Source organism: Artibeus jamaicensis, unplaced genomic scaffold (genome assembly GCF_021234435.1).
Source record: "Artibeus jamaicensis isolate MK-2021 breed Jamaican fruit bat unplaced genomic scaffold, CSHL_Jam_final contig_391, whole genome shotgun sequence".
In the NCBI taxonomy this organism is placed as follows: domain Eukaryota; kingdom Metazoa; phylum Chordata; class Mammalia; order Chiroptera; family Phyllostomidae; genus Artibeus; species Artibeus jamaicensis.
In genome coordinates, this window is record NW_026521814.1 from 18,379,079 (window position 1) to 18,397,104 (window position 18,026).

The 18,026-nt window shown below is 36.9% G+C and overlaps 1 protein-coding gene across 1 annotated transcript in view; it reads left to right on the forward strand.

Annotated features, from left to right (window-relative positions):
• PPP1R1C (protein phosphatase 1 regulatory inhibitor subunit 1C) overlaps window positions 1-18,026 on the forward strand; it is a 126,638-nt gene that overhangs the window by 60,097 nt on the left and 48,515 nt on the right. The window contains exons 4-5 of the mRNA XM_037130051.2: window positions 2,594-2,631; window positions 5,178-5,238. Of these exons, the coding sequence (XP_036985946.1) occupies window positions 2,594-2,631; window positions 5,178-5,238 (99 nt within the window). The remainder of the gene's footprint in view (window positions 1-2,593; window positions 2,632-5,177; window positions 5,239-18,026) is intronic.

An 18,026-nucleotide genomic window follows, 5' to 3' on the forward strand; every position in this document is an offset into this window, starting at 1 on the left:
TCTTTACCATATGCTCTTTTCATGATACCCCATTACATTTAGTTGTCATGTCTCCTTACACTCTTTTTAGATATGACAGTTTCTCACACTTTCCTTCTTTTTGATGATTATGTTAGAGTTCTCCAGAGAAACAGAACCAATAGGATATAAAGAGACATATCAAATGAGACTTATTATGAGGGATTGGCTCACATGATTATAGAGACCATTAAGTCCCACAATTTGTCATTGGTAAGCTGGAGGCCTAAGAAAGCCAATAGTATAGCTCCAGTTGAAATCTGAAGGCCTTAGAACCAGGGTGGGGGCAATAGTAAAAATTTTGCTGTAATTCTGGGGTGTTAACTTCAGGTTTTATTGGGTCTTTTCTGAGCTTGCATCTTTCTTTGGGCATACATAGTTACTTTCTAATTTCTTCTGATGTGCAGTGGCTTTTGAATTTCATAGACTTTAATGTCTGGCTCACAAGATGGGAAAAAGAAAGAAAACAAAGGGAGGGGGAATGGGCACTGACTCTTCAAGTCCTCCAGAAGTCAGTTCAGCCCGAGGCTGAGGAAATTCTAACAACTGGGGTGGGGTGGGGCAGGGTGTAACAACAATGGCTGCTCTCCTCTGAGATCAGAAGAAGCAATCAGTGGTCAGAGGACAGATCTCTCATATTTGGAGGACAGGATCGTCTTTACTTGCCCTGGAACCCACAAACTGTGTGCAGGCTTCTGTACTATCTGCCTGGCTGGCTGGCTGCCACGGACTTGGGAGTAGGTCAATGTTAAATTGACTAAAATTAATTAAAATTGACCTTCCAAGTCTCCCCCCGGAAATTGCAATTCTTCAATAGTCTCCAGAGTTCCAAAAACAGTGACATCAAACACATTTTTCCAATACAGTTGTTGTCTAGTATTCCTGGTGCTTCCTACTCCCCTATCTTTCCAGCATCACCTCTCCACTGAGATTTGTCTGATGTTTTCCCATGTGTAGACTGAGGTTATGGGTTTTTGGGAGGCAGGTCACTCAGTTAAAGTGCCATCTTCATCACATTGCATCAAGAGTTCATACTATTAAGATAATTTCTGACTGTTGGTGTTGGCCTCCATCATCTGGCTGAGGTACTGCTTGCCATGTTTCTCTACTGAAAAGCATTTATATCCACCTTCCCCCTTTTCAAACTGTGCTCTTTAAAAGGAATTCCCTCTGATGTCAGATGGGCACTACACTTATTAGGGTGATCATTTTGTAAGTTATATAAATGTTGTATTACTATGGTGTACACCTAAAACTAATATAAATTTTATGCAATCTGTAATACAAAATACAAATAAATAAATAAATAGTAGAATTTTACTATGTGCATCCACACTTAAAGACTGAGGGGTTAAGCTCTCATTTTTTCATATTTTTAATTCCCAAAATAGGCTTAGAATGAAATGAGGAAGGCAGAGATGGCAAAAACACTGAAGTTCATGAAGATCAAGGGAGTTTCTATAGTCATGACAGAAGAGTAGAAGAATCATATTAGGAATTATGTGTGCACTCTAGTGACTTCTTCAAGAAACAAATTCCTCGGCTATAGTCAAGATTCCCTAGGCTTTCTATAGTTTTCTGTTTATATACCTTCCACTTCTCAGTTTCTGTAGTTCTCATTCTGTTGTAGTTCAGAAACTTTCCCTTGTTCTCTCATAGTCTTTTCTATTTCCTTCTCTTTTAGACTTTATTTTTATCACAACTGGTTTTTCCAAAATCTGATGAAATTGTATTGCATATTTTTAAATGTCAATTTCAATGAAATTGTATACTTTCAAAATAATCAGACAACTGTGTTCACAGTTTATGTGTATCCACATAACCTTCCCAATTTAATAATAATCTATTAAACTAAATGGAAATATCCTTACATCAGTCAGTATCTCAAAAAATTCATGATCTATTCTTAACTTATTTTGTACTTTTGTGTGAGTTGTTTTGACTTGAGTTAGTCCTATTGCTTTCATGAATTTAAATGTCTTGAATGCATTCTAACTAATCAATACTCATACCTTTCCAGACCATTTCTATCTCTGTCTCCTTCTTCAATGACAACAATATTCTTTGAATCATTATACTTAGTTAACTTTTGCATTTGTCTCTCAAAGTAAGGAATTTCTTCTCAGACCAAATGATTGTGCCGAATGAAAAAGATTTGTTCTGTGTAAGGGCAAACTCGAGGAAGTTTGACAGAGAGGTTAGTCCTTAGACAGTGGCAACAAAATCCATGAATGGAGGAAATTGTTCACGCCTGAGCGCTATAAGGTTGACGATGCCAGTGGTTGTTCCAAGAGTTATTTCCCTGCTCCCCTTCCTAGACTGCTGAAAGGTGGGCAGTTTGGAATTTCAGGCAAGATTTTTTTTTATTGTCTTTTGAAAAAGCTTTGGGAGAAGTTGATCTCAGAAGGAAACCTCTTTCCTTTATGCTCCTCTTTCCTTCTAGGCTGTTAGACTAAGCCACAAATGTTATATAAGCATAGGCCATTATTAAATCATGTCGATCTCTGTTGTTGAACATATTAATGATATCATAAGAAAAATAACACTTTTCTAATAACACCTACTTCTCTTGCAGAAATAGATGACAAGAGGGTGACCAACACACAAGCAGAAGTAAGTTTTCTTACAATTCATATAAATGGGTGTTCAGATCGATAAAAAACAGTTACTTAATTTTTTGTAATATAAAATATGATATCAATATAACTGTGATGCAAAAACTATTTAGTTTGCTTTTCCTGACTGAACATGCAATATAACTTGCCATTAAATCTCTGCCTATAGGGTGCCTTAATTCTCTAACAGTGCAATCTAACCCTTGAAAATGGTTCTAAAATACACCATTGCTTTTAATGGTAACAAACAGTATTGATAATTTCAGTTTCGTGACTGCTGGCATATGACCATCATGAGTTGGGGATAGCCAATGCTGAAGTTCTGAAGCAAGAGTATGGGGGGCAGGCACTGCCTACAGCTTTCCGGGGTGTGGAGGCAAGAGCAGATCATGAGGCCAGAGTCTCCGAATGCACATGTGGGAGTTCAGATAGAGAACAGGAGCCGGGGGAGGCTATCGGAACTGATAACATAGAATATATAGAGTGAGAAAGTAGGTAAACTTGCACCCAGAAATGAAGCAGATATTTAATAAATTGTACACCGACTTAGTTTGTTTTTATGGCTGCATAAGTAGGCATATAGTAAATATGCAGGAAAATGTAGAAAGACAAAATATCAAATACTATAAATTTAATGAGATTGTATATGGGAAAATGTTTTGGAAATTAAACGCTCATGTAAATATAGTTTTTATTACTTAAGTTTTACTACTGTTATATAACAAATAGTCTTTTCTAAAGAGTTAATTTCCTACTTACCATTTGAATATGGGTGTACAAATAAATACATAAGAAATCCAGAAAAAAATTGCTTTGCAAAGTCAGCCAGGTGTGACTGAACACAGTAGAGGAGTGGCAGAGATGCCAATCATCCACACATTTATGCTGATATAGACTCGCCCTGCCTGTACCTGAGTGTAATAGACTGGCACCAAAACATTCTATTCTATTCTATAAAGTTTGGCAATTGTTTGATTTTGTCTTTTTACTTAAAAAAATACTAGTACTTATTTAAGATTCACTTAATTTGCCAAATAAACTATTATGTTAAAACATCATTCCTCAATTCTGTTTTCCTTTAATTTTCAATAGGTTTTAGTTTTAGTATATTTTTATGTTCTATATTTTTATTCAAATATATCTTGCAGTGACAAAATAGAATTTTAAATTAATTGAGTCAATTAAGTAATCTAAATTTATTAATACTTAAATACATTTCATTAACTTTTTTTTTTTAACTTTTTATTGGATTGTTTTTGTATCAGGTAAAAACCAACATCCTATACTCTGGTTTCTCTTCAAATAGTATAAATCTTTCACCTTTTACTAAAAACCAGCATCTCGATTATACTTTGAGAACAATTAAGCTTCCGTATGAACCAGGAAAGATGCCTCACTTTCTATTTTGTGAAACAGTTTCTAGGAGTTTTTTTAGACTGTATATTATATTCTTTCTAATATACACAACAAGCCTAAAGTAATTCCCCAAAAGTATGCTGTAACTATTTATACTTGAGCTTTTCAAAGCAAAAATTGTTTCACATATTAAAGCCCCTACATTTGACATACTGTAATAAAAATAGGCACCATTAAAAGGGGATATTTGACATAATCTGATTTGAGTATAGGCCACATATATATTATTTTATTATAAGTAATATTATACATACATACATACATAACACCATAGGTAGAAACTAGGCAGGTGCAGTTATATACAGATTTTCTTCAATAAATACAGTCGGCCCTTCTAATCCATGGGTTTTGCATATACAGATTCAACCAACTGTGGATTCAAAACAGTACTTTCTCATTCCCAATATCGGTTCTCCAACTCCAGATTCCTTGCCATGGTTGGAAAATACTTTTTTCCTTAAGTGGTTGGTTGAATCTGCTCCTGTGGAGGGCTGTTTGTGGTCAAGTCAGCTGGCTGGGGCTTTGGTGTTCATAAATCCTGATGCAGTGTGCTTAGATAAGAGTGCCAAATAACTGTTTTGTTAGACAGATTTATCTTTAGAACATATAAAAATATAATCTTCACATTGTAACTCTAAGTAAATGTAGATATGAGATTGAACCTATCAATTTCAGAGGGTTGTACATTGGTGTTACTGGCCAAGCACCCTCCCGTCCCCACCAGAACCATTGGACAATCCTAGGAACAGGGCAATTATCTCATGGGCATAGCTTTTGGAGTATATTTTGTTTTGGCACTTATGTTTTCCTTTTAAATGGAAAAGATTAGTGTCTCTTTTTCTCTTCCTTTTAACATGAAAGTGTTACTAGATGAGAAAATAAAAAGCAATTTTAATACTGCAGTGGATGAAGAGTTTTATGATAAGATATATGCCACAGCTCCACATATCTTTAAACACTTTATTACCAGTGAACAAGTATATAATTTCTCATTGATTAGAGTTCTGTTTTATGAGGGAGATGTCAGAAAGCTTTTTAAAATACAGCACAATGTTTATTTCCCTCAGACAACTGATGGCAATGTCTTTATGCGCAAACATAAGACTTTCTTTTTCTTTTTGTTCACAGTCACAGAATGCATCCCCTAAGCAAAGGAAGCAGAGCGTGTACACACCACCCACCATGAAAGGTACTGTTCAGGTACTGTTTCGGGGTGTTGCGAGTGTTGAGTTCATAGCTGGCAGGCTGTCTGCTCTTAAGGACTGTATGCTTGATAATAACCTAGATCTAGTCTCAACTTAGTAATGTGAACTTTAGTAAGATGCTGTCTATTTAAAACTTGGTTTCATCAAGTGTAAAATGGGTGCTTGAAGAAAGGATAACTAGAGTCAGATGATCCAAAATAACAAAGGCTTTTCTTAACCCTTCCTCTCCTATTTTTCCCTGAAGTTATTTTTCTAGAATCCCGAATTACTCTTTCCAATATTGGCAGATGATTGTCACTTTTTTCTTGGCTTAAACAAAGTAGAATTATGGGCAGATTTAATGTAAAGTGTTGCCTCATTGCCTTGTGTTGGGAACAGCTCTAAGAAACTCAAATACCCATTAGCTGTACATGTAACAGCTGTTGGAATAACAACTAGGAATGCTAACTCGGACTCTGGCATTATCACAGAATTTTCTCCCCAAATTGGAACTGCTAAAAGAACATCTAAGTGCATCAGAATTTTGACCAACATCAATTCCAAGAACGGCTTCTTTTATTTCTCACACCCAAATGTTCCTGACATAAGGCAGAGTGTGTCTAGTCCAGTAGCTCATGTTCCAGTCTGGCGTGGGGCCGTTGGCCCAGGGGTTCACTGTGTAGTCATCCAGCGTGGTTTCAACTGCAGGAGAGGCCAGCTGGGCATCTTCCTCTGGAGTCTGGAGAAACGCCTAAATTGAGAGTGCAGATTTGCACTCTGTATTCTCTCTAGATTTGGGGCATTTTCAGGGAGGTGGGATATAAATGGACACATTAAGAGCTACTTTCAGTCAACTTCCTTCCTGTGCAGCTATAAAACATGTTTGCTTATTTGTAAGACTGTGGTAAATAATCAAATCATCATATTGTAGTTTATGCCAGTGTAACTATTGAGACTATCAGGCATTCTTCTCTGAAGATAAATGAATCATTTTCAACATATTTCCCCTATCGTAAGTAGGGAAAGTACAAGTATATCTTGTCTTTCAAGACATATCAGTTTTGGTAGGAATGGGCAACAATAAAAGATACATGTTCACTAACTTAATGATTTCCTCTGTTCTATTTTTAAGCTTAACTAACTAAAGTAATACTGTTCTCATGCCCTCAGAGAATAATTATATTATTTTTAAAGAGAAATATTAAAACCAAGGCCCCAAGGGCTCATGGTTTTTATTATATTTAGTTCTCAAATGTCATAAGAATGTGGGATCCTAACATTTAGGACATTTAGTCACATTGCACATTTTTACATATACTCTTACTACGGTCAAGCTTTCCAAGATGGTCATTCAGTGATAATCATTTTCGTTCATGAGTTAAGGCTTGAGAGACCACAGTAATTCTTTCAATAGACTATCAAGGTGTTTAGATAGATCCTCATCTATAACTAGTAAGTACTTAGGTAAGTCTCTTGCTTCTGATAAAAGAAAAGAGGAAGCTAAATCAACATGTTTTATTCAGTTTACCTGTCCCTAAGAGCTAGAATTAAATTTTTCATGGCAGAATTAAGAAATGGTAACATATGGTACATGTGAGCACATTGCGAAGCTTCAATCACAAGAAAGACGAATTAGAAAAGGAAATGTTATTGAGGTACCAAATGCAACACTACAATTGCTCTGAAACATATAATTCTTCAAATTGCATTGGAACACGCAATTGTTGAGTGTAAAAAAAACATTTGCTGGCCAAGAAAAATAGCAACAGATATGATTAAGTGTTCTGAAAAATTAATCACAGACAAAAAGGCCAACTAGAGCTCATGAAGGACTCAGTAAGTAACTGCTTTAACAAAACAAAAACAAATTAGCAAGACTCCTTTATTCTCCTCTCTTATTAGGTTATGAAGAGTTATTGGGTACAGATGCCAAAGTGGCAGGAAAAGAGAGATGCTACATCCCACCTGTGCCATTTCAAGTAATGCAGAGTGAGGCTACTCTCTGATCTCTTACATTCATTTCATCTCCCCTCTCTCACTTGCTATGCTACTTATGACTCCACCAGGTTTCAGGAAACACACATGTCTAGGTTACGTCTCATAATGTAAGTGCTATATGAAGGCACATGGGAAGAAATAGAGCAGAGGAAACCATTTTAACAGGCATACTGTCAAGACAGATATGCTGATGACTCCCAAATTTCTATCTGCTGTCTTAATATTATCTCCTGAACTTCACACCCTCATTTTCAACGAGCTACCAAAATTCTTCATTGACTTTTACTAGGTTCCTAAAATTTAATGCATTGGCTTTTTTTGTTTGTTTGTTTGTTTTCCCATCTTAGTAAATTGTGTTCAGCTGTTGAGAACAAAAACCTTTGTGTGATCTTTGACACCTCTTCCTTACCCAACCTGTTAGCTACACTTGTTAGATGTAATTTCAAAGTACATTCTTTACCTAACTACTTTTTATATTTTCCACTGCTACTACTTTGTGCAAGCCAGCATTCTTTCCTGCCTGGGCTTCTGCAGTAGTGTTCTTACTGGTCTGTCCGATTTTTCTCTTTCCCCTCTACAATCTCCACCACGTAGAAACCGGAGTAATTCCTCTAACTCACAAATGTGATCACGCCACCCCCTTCATCAAAATCCTCAGTGGCTTCCTGTTACATTCAGAATAAAATTACTAATTCAACCACGGCTTACAAGTGCCTGAATGAGTTGCATTTATGTCCTTCTTTGATCTCATCTTTTTTCATGCTACCCTTTGTTCATTGATGTCCAACATTATGAACTTTTTTTTTTGCTGTTCATAAAAATGCCAAACAGACTTGCATTTCAAAGCATTTATATTTCCCATTTGTTCTTCCTGGAATGCTCTTTACCCAGTGGCCTTAGATGTGGCTCAGCTCATGTTACCTCCTCAGATGGGCCTTTTTATCCTGGTAATTAATTGCTCCTTCCACCATCCCTATCTAGGTCCTTACACACTGCCTTGTTTTTTTCCATAATACTCAGTGTAATATACCTAGAATGAGGTGTCTATGCCAGGCACATAGTAGGAGCTCAATAAATACTTGTTGAATAAATAAACTAATGAACCAGGGGATTCAGCCTCATTGCCATCTGATCAGAAGCAGGTATCTCTTGAGCTTTGTTCTACCGCTTGTCATACCTGTGCCTCTGCTCTTGTTTCTCTTTGCTTCTCTTGCTGTCTGATTCTCCCTTAACTTTGAGTTGTTCCTACTCATCCATGTTTTTGTTTTCCAGGTATACTTTTTACCACTCCCCTTTCCTCTGGCCAAAGATAAAATCTGATTGGGTAAATCAGTACTATCCAAAATGATTGAACAGTGGGCTGGATTCTTAAGAAAGGTCATCACACAGACCACTGGAACAATTAAGGTGTTGCTTTTGGCAAGGGTCTGTTTCCTGAATCAATTAGTTCATGGCCAAGGTGGCAGCATCATATGGCAAACATGGAAATGTAAACAGAAAGATCTAACTATAGCTTTCCTTTTCCATGGTGTTTCATGGCTTGTGTAACACATTTGCTCCTAGAGAGTAATAATGGGTTTAATACTCTGGCTTCCTAGTCACAAACTTATAGGCACTCAAAGCTGTCAGGGAGCTTAAAGTTTAACTAGAGCAACTATCCAGTAATGACTGAATATTTTCACTGCATTTAACCTCAGGGTATTAAATTGGCCATATTTTCTTGAAGAGTCTGAAATATTAGGCCTGGGGTGAAGCTAAATAATGAAATGTTTAAAGTGATTCTGCAGCAACAAATCTGAAGATTGACCAGACTCAGGTATCTATCCAATCAACCCCCAAACGTGTCTTTCTTGGGTCCTGGGTAGATATCTCATGGACATCAAAGAAACCATAAGATCAAAATTAACATGTTCAAAATTTACCTTTGGATCTTCTCTACAAGTCGATTTGTCTTCGAGGGTTCCCTTTCGCAGGAAGTGGGAGTTTCATCTTCCTGGGTATGTTCCTGAGTTTCTGGGAGCCTCCAGTGACCCACTCCAAGGTCTTGTGTATTGCATTCCATTAGCATCTCCCCACCTTTCTTTCCTCTTCTTTTATCTCCAGGGCCACCACCAAATTTCAAGTCACAATCATCTCTTTGTCAGGATGCTATTGCTTACTCTCCATCTAGTCTTTCTCTTTTCACCTCCCATTCATTTTCTACATGGTAGCCAAAGTGAACTTTTCTTAAATGTATTTTTCCCACGATCATTTATTCCCCGCAGACCCTCCTCCACCTCTACCCAGCCACCTATTCCTAGCAATCACTACACTGCTGTCTGTGTCCATGAGCCCTTCCTTTCTCCCTTTGTTTTCCTCTTTGGTCAAGTAAACTTTTGACACACAAAAATGCCTAAGTTGTTTTTTCACTTAAAACTCTTTGATAGCTCCCCATGGCCATCAGATAAAAACTCCTGTTCCAGAGTGAGGTTTTCAAAGCTTACTGACCACCCCCCACCACCACATACCCGCTAAGTTGCAGCTATTTTGGCATTTTGCTGGCTACTAAATGCACCAGGCTCTTTGCCAATTCAGGAAAAAAACTTGAACCCTCCTCCCTTCACCTAGAGTGTTTTCTCTTGTCTACTTCTTGTCGTCATTCTTCATTTGGCTCACTCCTACTGATTATTCAGGTCCTGTCTTTAAAGGTCAGTCTCTGAAAGAAGTTTTCCTTAACCCTCCACTCTAAATTCTCTATAGCTGTACTTCTCTGTTGATAGTTAGAAACTGCCTATGGTTCTTTCATTGCAAGTAATCACGATGCCCAATTTTTTAATTTAGTGACTGTCTCTCCAGCTAGACCAGAAGTTGAGTGATCTATGTGGCAGCAGTAACAGTGTCTACTTTGTCCTCTATCGTGTCTGCGGGGCTTAACATAATGCATGGTTCATAAGCCATGCTTACAAATATACTTTCAAATGAATTTTTAATATATACTCAACACTACTGTTGATGAATGAATCATTTCCTTAGGAAAACCACTTTCTCTCTAATCTCTATTAGAAGGATCTTTTTTCTATCAAAGTTTCTAGAGATTTATACTCATGGACTCTTGTTCTATATCATGTTACCATTTGTGGCAATTTAAAAAAATGAGAACTATGTAAGTATCTCCTGACATCTACCAAGTTCTTGCTTCATCCTTCATTTTCTTCATTTCAGGTTAGTTATCCAAAAGTCAATTATGCTTGCCATTTAGTCCTTTCACATTCATTCCTGACCTTCTAATAAGCTCGACTTTGTCTGTGTCATTCTAGAAATACATCATTCAAAATCAACCTAATATTTAAGGTGTGGTCTGGTCAGACCAGAGTCAGACTTCAGTTAGGCCTGTCACCTTCTTCATGCCAGATCATTTAATTCTGTTAATGCAACCAGAAACCTTATTAGCTTTTTCTGACAGCCATATACATTTGGTGACAAATGATAGCTTAGTATAAGTTCAAAACGTTCAAGCCTTTTTCATGCATTGCTATTAAACCATATTATTCACCAGGCGTTTTACCTTTAAAAATTATGTTTGTTTTTTTAAACCCAAAAAAGCTATTTCTTTCTCTTGTTAGAATGAGGCTTGTCACATGAACATGTCATATTTTATATCACGATTCTATCATCCATTCTGTTTCCTATTATTTCAATTATGTGTCATCTGTGGATAAGATAACTTATCTTTGGTATTTTTAACCACATCTGTTATAAACTTAACAAACAGAAAAAGGCAAAGAGAGGGTCCTGAGGTACACATGTCCCTGTAGTTGACATTAATCACCGCCCCCATGTCACCACCTCACCAGTGATCAAATAGACATATCTATTCCATTCTTTGAAACCAGAGGGTATTATGAACACTCTTGTTAGATACACTGTTTTATTTCAGATATCTTGTGCTGACTGCATTTGTCATCTCTATAAATGAGTCCTAACTTTATAATGCATATTAAGTAAAAAATGGCAAAAGTTGAAGTTTGCATAGATAACAGACTCACTTCTCTATTATTCACTTTTCCATTATAGTGCTTTATAATTATATAAGTAGAAACTTCTGAAGATTATCAGAAAAATGATAGCTGACTATTGTATACCTATGTGTACTTCTCTGGTGTTTATATGGTAGTCAGCCCTGTAATTTACAGAACAGCCAATTAAATTATTGTTGGATAGCTCGAATCATGTTTTCAGAAAAGCAAAGTAGGTTTTAATCTTGGGACAGGAAATGACTGACTCATTTCCACCTCCATTTCATGTTTATGTGCATTTTACTGGAATGCAATTGCCTTCAAATTGAGGAAAGCACAGCAAGTGCTATTGATTTAAAAGAAAATCTGAACATAAAACAAAACAGCTGACTGAAAAATGATCCCGCATGGCAGGGCCTCTTTGTATTACATTACCATTCTTAATGCATAGCAAGTTATTTTTTTCTCTTCTGAAAAACATTTTCTTCCTCTCATTCTTCATAGTTGCTTTAATGGAATATTTAGCTGCACCAGTGTCCAGAGGTGGTTCTTTGAATGCTTGTGACAATAACTTCTACATTTTTTTTCTTCAAGGGTGCCTGTGATCTTGATATTTTATCACCATTTCACCTCTTTTCATAATAAAGCAGTAGATGCAAAGAAGGAATAACCCAGGGAGTGAAAAGAGTCAAACTGGTCTCAATAAGAAGGTTGGTGTGGCAAGGATGTGACCCCTAATATTAACTGAAGGATAATCTTCAAATCAGGGAAGGATGTTGATGATAATGATTTCATGGACCCAACATAAAAGGACATGGACTTTGGGGTTAAGTGACCAGTGTTCAAATTTCAGCACCACCAATTACTAACTGTTCTAATTGAGCAAGTCAGCAAGTTTAACCCATCTCTGCTCTCACCAGTGAAGAGGAAATAATAGCTAATGCCTAGAATTGCTGTAGGGACAAAATGAAACAATATATGTGAAGAGAATACTTAGAACAGGCATGTGCTATGTGGGAAATAATTTGAATAATTATTTGAACCCTGGATTGCATTAACCAAACCCCTCCTCCATTTCCACTGAGCCTGGCAGGATGGGGGAAGGAGTCTGGGGGAGAGATTAAGGAGGGCTGATGAAAGCACTCAGAGGAGAATGAAATATCTGATGGAGCTGTGACCTCGTCCCAGCGGGGGTTGAGAAGTCAGGTTCAGAGGTGCCTGGCCCTAGTAAACTTGTGGATTACCAAACCTGGTGACATTCACTCCACTTTTACTTGCACCAGTCTCAGGTGCATTTGTGGATTTAATCTTTTACCTTGCACTTCCCTTTAAACAAAATCTGTCTTTTGCTTCAATTCACCTAGCTTCTCTCCTCAAACACAGTGTCCCTTACTTTCCAGGTAACTAATAACCCTCCCAGAGGTGTTGACACATTTAAATAAATAAATCTTGTATTACAAAAAAAAGCTTAAGAACAAAGTGATGGTTAATGGTGAATTTGGGGATGATAAAGATTATATAATACATATTTCTAGCCAGAAGGATGATCAGGAAATCACATTAAAAATGCAGCCTATAACTAATCAATATAGGTAGATCGATGATAATTATATTGAATCATGTCTATTTTACTCTTTCTGATTTCAAGCCTCTTGTAATTATGACAAAAAATATTCAAAATGAATAGACCAGCCTGTTCTCATCGCTCTCTGCGCATTGAAAATCAAAGGCAGGGAGAGAGTGTAGCAAGATCTTTTAGCTTCTCTCTTCACACTGCATTCTTTTCTCTTTCTTTTTTAAGAGAGAGGAGAAGGGAGAAAAAAGAGGAGAGAGAAACATCACTCATCAGTCAATACTCAATACTATATTGTGTTGCTCCTCGCACACCCCCAGCCGGGGACCTGGTCCATAACCCCACACTGCATTCCTTTTTAAACATTTCTGTCCCTCTGTGGCTGTTCTCAAGGTATTCATCACACTTGCTTTTCTAAACCATGTTTTTTTTTTGTTTGTTTGTGCTGGCTCAGTTTATTTACTGTGTGGGGTGGGGCTTATTTATGCAACTGGAGACACATTTTCACAGATTTCTAGATAACAAGGAACATTCTAAATATATATACAAGTCTTGTTTATTTAAAAAAAAACAAAAATACACTTCTATTTTCAGATCCACTTCCTTCACTCTGTTTAATTTCACCCACTAAGTTTTATGTTCATCTTTCCTTCTATCTTTGAATGCAGAAGGCAGGGCCAGCTTGGAGACCTGATCTGAGTGTGTACCTTCTTGAAAGTCACTAAGATGTCCTTTTATTATGAGATCAACCTCAAGAGTGAAGCAAGAGGAAAATGCCAGCAAGTATGAGTGAACTTCATATTTTATGTAGTATTCATGGATTAGCAGGTTAAAAGGTCTAAAGGACCTTGAGATGAATTAAATGCAAATTTGAAATTTGGAACAAGAAACTTAATCTCATGTAGTGCCACTTACATTTTGAAAAGGAGACTGCTATTTGTTAGTGTAGTTCTATTCATGTGTCTATATATATTTACCTATCTCAAAATTATTCTTTTAAATTTGCATCACTCTGTATAAATAATATACAACTTTTAAAATTGCTTCCTACCACCCTGGCCAGGTGGCCCAGCTGGTTGAGCATTGTCCTGTGCTCCCAAATGTTGTGGGTTCAATCCCCAGTCAGGGCACATGCCTAGATTGTGGGTTTGATCCCTGGTCAGGGTGTGTAGGAGAGGCAACCAATCGATGTTTCTCTTTCACATCAGTGTTTCTCTCTGTGTCTCTCTCTTTCCCTCCTTCCTTTCTCTCTAAGTATCAATGAACATATCCTCAGGTGAGGATTAAAAAAATTCCTCTCTACTTTAGAAGCAAGAGAAGAGATAAACTTGTGGATTTGGTTTAAACAGTGTCTTTAGAGCTTTCCCAGATATGCAAATAGTAAAATTCATCGGTCTAAGCACTAATAATATACTTCCACAAATCACATCTGAGCCTCCACTATGTCAAGTGCTACATTCAAGTGGTGTGGCTGCAGAGAAGAAGAGTGAAATCCCTGCCCTCTGGGGGACCACTCTAGAAGCAACAGGCAAGCAGGCAGGTAGAGCTCACTATAAATCCTTAAATAAGGATTTGACAGTTATCAGGGGATGTGAGTAGACGCACTAGCCTTGGGGCGTCCACTTTCTGATCCCAGTCATGTTTACACATGTGTCTGCAGAGTGCAACAAACCAAGTCATGGAAAAATGGAATATACAGCTCACTGTTTTCAATCCTCCTGCTCATAATAACTTGCAAAACATTTAAGATGACACCATCATTTAGACAGTTAAATCCTGCACGGATGATCACAAGGACTTCTGCTGCCACGCAAAGTCTAAATATGGCCCACTAATGGACTATGTAGACATCGCTTTTTGAAACATTTGGAAATCCTTTTGTATTTGATTACATTTTAGAAGTTCTAGTTCACAGCTTTGTCTTCACTCTTAAGAATGTTGCTTTTTAAACATCTTGAATTATACTTTTTAAAAATAAACTTTATAAAATTCAAGAGCAGGAAGGACATTATCCTAATTCCAAACATAGATAAAGACACGACAAAGAAAGAAAATTATAGGCCAATATCACTGATGAACATGGATGATAAAATCTTCAACAAAATATTAACAAACCGAATACAGCAATGCATCAAAAAATCATATGCCATGATCAAGTTGGATTTATTCTGGGAATGCAAGCTTGGTACAGCATTTGCAAATCAATAAATGTGATTCATCACATAAACAAAGTGAAGGATAAAAACCACATGATCATATCAATAAATTCAGAAGAAGCTTTTGATAAAATCTGGCACCCATTTATGAAAAAAACTCTTAGCAAAGTGCAAATAAAGGGAACTTACCTTAACATAAGAAAGGCCATATATGGCAAAACCACTGCCAGCATCATACTCAATCATACTCATTGGGAAAAACTACAAAATTCCCCTTAAGATTGGGAACAGGACGGGGATGCCTGCTTTCACCTCTTTTTTTCAACATAGTACTGGAAGTCCTAGCCACAGCAGTCAGACAAAAACAAGAAATAAAAGGCATCCAAATTTGAAAGGAAGAAGTAAAATTGTCTTTATTTGCAGATGCCATGATATTGTACATAGAGAACCTCAAAGATTCCACCAAGAAACTATTAAAACTGATCAATGAATTCAGCAAAGTAGCAGGATACAAAATTAATATTCAGAAGTCAGTTTCATTTTTATATGCCAGTGATAAACTAACAGAAAGGAAAATTAAGAAAATAATCTCATTCATAATTGCTACAAAAAGAATACCTGGGAATAAACCTAACTAAGGATGTGAAAGATCTGTACCAGAAAAACTATAAGACACTGAAAAAAATTGAAGAAGTTACAAATAAGTGGAAGCACCCACATGTTCGTGGATAGGACAAATTAATATCCTTATAATGTCCATACTACCCAAAGTAATCTATAGATTCAACACAATCCTATCAAGATTCCAATGACATATTTCACAGAACTAGAACAAATATTTCAAAAATTTATATGGAACTACAAAAGGCCCCACATAGCAACAGCAATCCTGAAAAAAAAAAAAAAAAACAACGTTGGAGAAATCATGCTACCTAATATCAAACTATAAAATATGGCCATAGTAATGAAAACAGCCTGTACTAGCATAAAAACAGACACATAGGTCAATGGAACAAAATAGAGCCCAGAAATAAATCTACACCTTTATAGTCAATTAATAATCAAAAGAGGAAACAATCATATACAATGGACTAAAGACAGCTTATTCAATAAATGGGTTTGGGAAGATTGGACAGATACAGGCAGAAATATGAAACTGGACTCCTTTCTTACACCACACACAAGAATAATTCAAAATGGATCAAAGACTTCAATGTTAGACCCCAAACCATAAAAATCCCAGAAGAAAACACAGGCAGCAAAATCTCAGACAGTGCTCATAGAAACTTTTCATCAGATATATCTCCCCAGGCAAGGGAAACAAAAGAAAAAAATAAACAAATGGAATTTCATGAAACCAAAAACTTTTTGCATAGCAAAGGAAATCATCAAAAAATAAAAAGACAACCCATAGAATTGAATACACTTGATAAGGGGTTAATATGAAAATTTATAAAGTACTTACAAAACAACACCAAAAAAAACAAACAACCCAATTATTAAAAAATGGGCAAAAGACCTGAATAGACACTTTTCCAAAGAGGACATACTGATGTCCAATAGACATATGAAATGATGCTCAACATCACTAATCATCAGAGAAATACAAATAAAAACCACAATGAGATACCATTTTACATTTGTCAAAACGGCTATCATCAATAAATCAAAAACAACGAGTGTTGGAGGGGATGTGGAGAAAGAGAAACCCTTTGCACTGTTGATGGGAATGCAGACTGGTGCAGCTATTGCAGAAAGCAGTATGAAGATACAAAAAGTTAAAAATGGATCTGCTTTTTGACCCAGCAATTTCACTTCTGGGAATATATCTGAAGGAACCCGAAACACTAATTCAAAGGAATATAAGCAGCCCTGTGTTCATTGCCGCATTGTTTACAATCGCCAAGATATGGAAGCAGCCCAAGTGTCCATCAATAGATGAGTGGCTAAAAAAATCTATAGGACATTTACACAGTGGAATTCTACTTGGTCATAAAAAAGAAAATTTACCCTTTGCAACAATTTGGATGGACCTGGAAAACATTATGCTAAGTGAAATAAGCCAGTCAGAGAAAGACAAATACCAAATGATTTCACTCATCTGTGGAATCTAATGAACAAACTGAACTAACAAGCAAAACAGAGACAGCCAGACTCACAGATGGAGAACAGATAACAGCTAGTGGAGGAGGAGGTTAGAGGGTGGAGGGATTGACCAAAAAAAAAAAAAAATATAGGATTCATTGATGTGGACTGATTCATGGGTGATGATTGCTAAGTGGAGGGGAGTATTAGTGAACTAAATGGTAATGGAAAAATATAATGAGATTACATATTAAAAAATAAACTTTATATTTTAGAATTTAAAATTAGCTTTCAATTTATAGAATAATAATGATGGTAGTATAGATAGTTCCCATATTCTCTGCAGTCAGTTTCTCCTGTGATTATATTACAGAACAGACCCGGGGTGGGAGAGTGAATGATATACTATTACCAAGTGGACCCACCCTTGTGGTCCAAGGGTCCCCCATCCCATATTATGTTGTCCTTGCCTGCCGCCAGGGAAAGACATCTTTCAATGCCAGAGATTGTTGAAAAGAAATAGGATTATTTATTCAAAGAGTTATACAGACTTAAGAGTATTGACCTAATGTCTCCATTGAGATCCCAAAGTCCTTTAGAATACCCACAAACACACAGCCCTTCCTTCCCCCTCTACCCAGTCTGGGGTACCGTATCTCAGAAGAAGTAGAAGTCCATGGTTCTTTGCCCAAGCTGCATGGTCCCAAAAAGACTCCGCATGGCTATGGCGCCTGGGTTTAAATCCCAGTGCCAATCTTCCTCTGCCAAGTCATTTCCAACTCCTCCCACAATTGGCCACAGCTGCCAATATTTGCTAGTAAATCTGGGCAGGTGTGGCCCTGTGGTGTGTAGCCAATCATCTCCAAGCTCTTACACAGGCTCTGTAACTGGGGGTGTTGTCTCCTAGTTACATCTTGGGTGGAAGTCACTCCCTTCTCCCTGGCTCAAAGCATGGCCACAGCTATTTAACATATCTATGAAACCAG